General features: G+C 38.0%; 1 protein-coding gene across 2 annotated transcripts in view; it reads right to left on the bottom strand.

The window, feature by feature from the left end:
- Window positions 1-301: 301 nt before the first annotated feature.
- LOC121277133 (beta-1,3-galactosyl-O-glycosyl-glycoprotein beta-1,6-N-acetylglucosaminyltransferase-like) overlaps window positions 302-6,000 on the bottom strand; it is an 86,490-nt gene continuing 80,791 nt past the window's right edge. For both annotated transcript variants that reach the window (XM_041186183.1, XM_041186182.1), the window contains exon 3: window positions 302-4,974. In XM_041186183.1, the coding sequence (XP_041042117.1) occupies window positions 3,548-4,834 (1,287 nt within the window). In that variant the 5' untranslated portion in view covers window positions 4,835-4,974 and the 3' untranslated portion in view covers window positions 302-3,547. The remainder of the gene's footprint in view (window positions 4,975-6,000) is intronic.

Raw genomic sequence — 6,000 nt, 5'->3', positions numbered from 1 at the left:
AACAGTTTGGACCAGTACTCTTATTTCCCAGTTTTTACTGGTGTCCCATTTTAAGGTATACAAGACCAATTTGGACCAGGATCCTTATTTGCAGGGGTTTGCAGATTCACTGAAGTATATCAGTAATCCAGTTGGGTTATTATGAAAATCATAACCTCTGAATTACTAGTATAGTACCATAAGCACGAGGCCACAACTGTCACCAAATAACAATACAGAAAATAACACCTCAAATTATGAATCTATATCACCCACTCTACCGCCCTCCCCCTCCCCCCCAACGCCCCATCAACTTCCCAAAGTGGCAGACTGCTTATAGAAGGTGCAAAGAGTCTTAAGAGATCATTATGAATATATAGTGAAGGTTCACTGAACAAAATTGGGCTGATTCTCAGCAGTTATATTGTTGGACAAGAGTGCAGTTTCAGTACTATGCTAGTATGTAAATGCCCCATTGAGGAAAATAAAGCCTCAGAAATGAATTCATTATTGTTATATTAATTCTAAACCATAAATTTAAATAAATATAAAACAATGGAAATACTTTAATTCTGCTTTCCCTATCTTTACTTTATCCCATTTCACTTCTTTCCTATTTCTTTACTCTAAATCATACTTCCACCATTTTTATCAGATGATCCAACCTACTTGATTGCTTCCAGCCATTTTTTTTTAACATTTTGAAGTGAACTTTGAAATGCATTACTTATCTTACTTCTTTCTGCTGGCTATCAAGAATCCTTTTGATTTTGTCGTCGATTGAAAGCCCAATGCCTGAGCACATCAAAGCAATAATTGAATGAGTACACCTGCTGAGTCCTGAGAGAGCCCCACAACTCATCTGTAGCAGGACAAGGATTAATTTTCAAAACATTGTTGTGAACAATATTACTTACAGCAATAGTATAGTTCAGTACAGAATATTAACATATATAATAAAAACCAACCAAATTGAGAAATCATGATGAAGGGCCAAGCCCATAATTATGGACAATTTTGAAAAGTGTAAAGCATGAGTCAAGGTAAAACAGGAAGAATGATTGGGTAACTCCAGTCTTAGATTTAAAAAGCCTAAGGATTGTAGGAGGAAGGAATGACAGGGAAGAAAGGTATAAAATCCTACCCCCTTGTTACAGACTTTGTGTATAGGGTGCTATTAATGCTGAATGATGCAATCTGCATGGTTAATTTAATTTAAATAATTCACCAGATAATCTTGGAGGCCTGGAAATTGCTTAAAGTTAATCCATCTGATGTGCAGGAAGGATGCTGCCCATGACCCCAAGAAACCTACAGTCATGTGAAATTACAGAAATAATTTCAAATTGAAAAGTCAAATACATGTAAATGAATGCGATAGATACACAGGGCACACTATGTCATGTACCAAATTGAATTTCCAACTCATTTTTTTGAAATGCTTTGAGCTATGGTAAAGACAAACAACAGAAAACCCAATAGTCAGCTCAATCCCTGCATTGAAGTATTTGTATATGTAGGAAAATTACATAGAGGAGAGTAGGGATAAGATGTGGAGAGAGTGCAATTAATCAATCTCAATGCAAGCAGACAATTATAAATGACAAAAACTAAAGCCTTGGCAACATGTCTCTTTTCAGCAATAAACTTGCTTACCCAGAGAGTAGTTAGAATGCAGTTCTTGTTATTACAAGGAACATTTGTGGCTGCATATATTTAAGGGGCAGCCAGATAAGCACATAAGGGAGAAAGGGATAAAAATGTTTTTTTGATTGGGTGAGATAAAGTAGGATACGAGGAGGTTCAAGCAGAGCATGAACACCAGTATTGACCAACTGGGTTGAATGTGCACAAGTTTCTATATAATTCCACGTAGATTGGATGTGCCGTACACACACAGTACAAGATCATTTAAAAATGAGAACATTATAAAAATGAACTACATGACAGATTTTAATATTTGCAAAACTTCTATTGTGTGTGTATTCTTTTTCTTAAAGGGTTACATGGAACAGAGTCCAAAGGGCAGCACTCAAATAAATTGTAAGGTCTAAATTTGGGTGGAGCCAGATTGAGAAGACCAGGGCTCATTGCTACTGAGAATATTGAGGGCCATTAAGATACTGACTGAATAAAAATCATTGTATTTTAAAATAAGTGGCTTTAAACTAATTTTTTTTGATAACCAATAGATTATTTAAAAAATCAATAATGCAAATTTGCATTGAGTCTTGAATAATACGATTGACTTGGCAGAAATTTTCTCATTTAAATATTCAGCTTTTTCTTAATTTGGCAAAGAAGTACACATGCATACTGTTCACTAAACACAGAGGTAGTGCTTTTTAACGACTTGCAGAGTGCAGCCCAATTTTGCATGTGACCTGGAAAAGTTATGAGCCATCTACCAGTACCAGCCTGGCAATTTTGGTGGAATTACTCTTTTAAGAAAGATAGGAATGACGCTGTTTTTCTCCATAATTATCTATCTGCAAAGAAAATTCAGTTGCAAGAATGATGGGTATAGTCTCATCAGGAAAATTGGATGGGTTGGGCCAGATGAGAAGCAAAAAATTTTAAAATTTCAAACACAATGGAAGCAGGACAAGGAATGGTTGCCAACTGCTCCCAGGATGCGGGTTGGCTATTTAAATATTATAATGGGGTTGAGAATCTCACATTTAACCTGTCTCGCAAGTTTAACTAGCTGGCTGGGTTCCTTGGGTCTCAAAGGAAGCAAGGACAGCTTGAGAGAAAAGGTTAGAGCTCTTGTAAAACTGCTTTTTAGGAGGAGTGCTTCCCCTGGCCCATGAGCTATATTTTTCCCTACCATTGGACCCTGACATTCAAATCTCCCCCACCCCCACCCACCTAGATCAGGGATCTGACCCCGACCTGGGACCAGAGATCGCACTCCTTCCCCTGATTTAATCTCTTCCCAAGATCTGGACCACCTCCTGCTCCTACTAACATAGCAATAGAATCCACCTATTCTTGTGGCTGTTGTATTATAAGGGTGTTCGGGCAGAGTAAGTTAATGTGGGACTGGAGAACAGTCATTCCCACGGTATGATGTAGATAGTCACATGATGGTAGACTATGTGTAGCACAGTCTGGAAAGAGCCAGCATGGAGACAGCACCAAAACAGGGCTGTACCTTGGATATATATATGTTTATGGATTACTAATAAATGGTTTATGTTCAACCATGAAAGCACCCAGGCCAATTAGAGACACACCCCCAAACAACTTTACAATGGCTGTGACACCCTCCAGACTATTCCTTGGTTGACAAGAAGCCAAGTATGTCAATCAGGATGATTTTGGGCAGGGAACCTGTTGAATCAAGATATGCATTGCGGAGCCAAAACTCCACAGCATGCGTGGACACAACCAAAAATTCTCCCCCTCACATGTGCAACCCGTTCCCGTCAATATCAGGGGCCATTTGTTAAAAAGCCTACAATGTCCCGTGGTGTGTTTGCAGATTATTAAACTATGAAAAAGACAGAAGCCCTCCCTCTTTTCCTTGAGAAATTTCATTCCCAGCTCTTTGGGAAGATCATGCCTAAGTGTAATTTAAAAGATTGAAAATAGCTTTATGTCTTAGATGCTTCTGTAAGCATTGAAGTGCAAAGCCATCGACTGTTGTGTCGAACTTATTAGCAAATAGGTGATGCTGCTGCAGCATCCATTTCAGATCCCCAGCTCCAAATACACACACTGAACGGACATGTACACCAGTGCAGGGTGGATAAGGTGCTCCTTTGGAAATGTCGCCTTCTAAGTAACTCCATTTTACTAGCCTTGCTAAAGAGTTCATGTCAGAGATATCAAATTTATTATTAGCAGGGACGGATCCAGGCATATCAGGCATTCTTTGGAGTGTCGCCCACATGTGTTCATCTGGACTATAAGTGTCTTTTTCCCATTCAATAAACCTTTGTATTTTAGGACTTTTAAATAAATATTCCACAAAACCTCTACTAACAACGAAGTAGGCACTTCCTGAAAACATTGGTGTTTCAATTGGAGGAGCTTCTTTATTCGTGTCCATATCCTTTATTCTCCCATTCACCACTTTATAACTGTGTTTCCATCTCTTTTCTTTATATGTTGACGTCTTCTCTGATTCTAAGCTGTTTGCTCCTTTTAAGGCCTTGAGTTTTTCCACAATTTCCAAATTGGTTTTTAACGGGAAATCCATGCCACAGAGATTGATTAAGTATTTCCATGTTGAATTCCTTTCAAGTAGGTCCTTCATGCAGTTTACATCAGCCTGAACCCTGCTCCAGGATGCATAGGTTACGTTCTCGAGCTGGCTGGCAATAAAGACATTGTCAAAGCATGAGGCTATGCTCTTAACTGCAGCCAAGAAGGTTTCAGATGACTTTTTGTCAACGTGAATACAGTAAAAATTTTGAGGTGCATATATCGACCGTAAAAGCTTTTCAAACATGTCAATTCTGTGATGGATTACTATTGAATAAGCTATTGGAAATTCTTCTTCCTCTTTGCTAAGTGGAAATGTGATATATCTTTGCAACCTGGTGAAGTTGGAGCAGTGTTTGGTCACATCTATGTAATCTTTCTCCCTCAATACAGGACGTTTTTTATATACAATTGAGAGTGCCTGAAGTTTAGCCAGTTTTATTGCCTCTTCGTCTCCATTGATAATGCCAGTGCAATTTACATAATATCTGGGGTCCTCTTCAACAAGCTCCAAATTTCGGTACTGGTTTAAAGGACCCTTGTCACGGCTCACAAGAAACAATAAGGTTATTGAACAGCAGATTCCTGTCAGCGTCCATCGAACCAGCCTATACCTGAAATACCGCAGTCTTCGGCACAACATTTCTAGTCCCTTCTTAATATATCCAACTTTATTGCCTACTCATTATCAGTTTCCTTTCCACTTAGCGATTGAAGCCTTCACTGAAGAGCATGATCTTTAATCTCAGACACACTGGTTCACCAAGAGAAAGATTGAAATAACTGTAATAAAATACAACACAAAAATCAATTGCATATTCAATAATTGAAACTGTAAAGAATTGCAAAACCATCAATGGTATGAAAATATATATTATAATTCCTATGTTCAAAAGGTAAAAGAAAAGCTTTAAGAGAATTAAACATAATGATTAAGTTATTAATAATAATAATATAATATAATAATAATCTGATCACTCTTGTAGTTATAAGACCATTTTAACTTCATGCTACAATGTAAAGATGAATAAGTGCACTCCTGTTCCCAATGAGAATAAACATGGAATACCAAAGACAACAACAGGGTTTGATGTACGAACTTAAACCTTCGACTGGTATCTTACCCTCAAAAGTTGTAAAGAACATTTTCAGTCCTGACAAAAAGCAGCTCTTCCATATTGCACAAAAGTTATTCTTCATATATTTTTGAAGACAGTAGAGATTTAATTTCAATTGTGAGGCAAAAATATAAAAGGTAGAATTAATTTTGAGTCTTACTCAGATCACAGGAATGTTTAATGTTTGTGCTACTTTCCAACACTGTGTAGCACTATAAAAAAGTATTTTTTTGTTTAATTTTAATGAAATTGCAACATGGATCAGGCCAGGCAGCCCAACCAGACCAATTAACTATTGGGAAGACCAAAACCATCTTCTTTGGCATCAGCACCAAGCCATTACCTTACCCAGCAACTCCATGCCCCTCTTGGCTACTGTGTGAGAATGAATCAAACTCCTTTTAACCTTGTTGTCCTGTTTGACTCAGAACTGAGCTTCCAACCCCATATCTACTCAGTCATGAAGATGCCTACATTCACATCCACAACACCACTTGCCTTCATCCCTACTTCAGCCTATTTGTCGTTGAAATCATTCATGCCTTGGTCACCTCCAGACTCAATTGCTCCAAAGGTCCCCTGACAAGCCTTCCCTTTTCAACCCTCCATAAACTTTAACTTACTCAAATCTCCTCCACCCATATCCTATCCTGCATTAAGTCCAACTTGCCTAGAACCTGTCCTCATTGAC

Source organism: Carcharodon carcharias, chromosome 4 (genome assembly GCF_017639515.1).
Source record: "Carcharodon carcharias isolate sCarCar2 chromosome 4, sCarCar2.pri, whole genome shotgun sequence".
In the NCBI taxonomy this organism is placed as follows: Eukaryota; Metazoa; Chordata; class Chondrichthyes; order Lamniformes; family Lamnidae; genus Carcharodon; species Carcharodon carcharias.
This window is presented reverse-complemented; position numbering and strand designations above follow the sequence as displayed.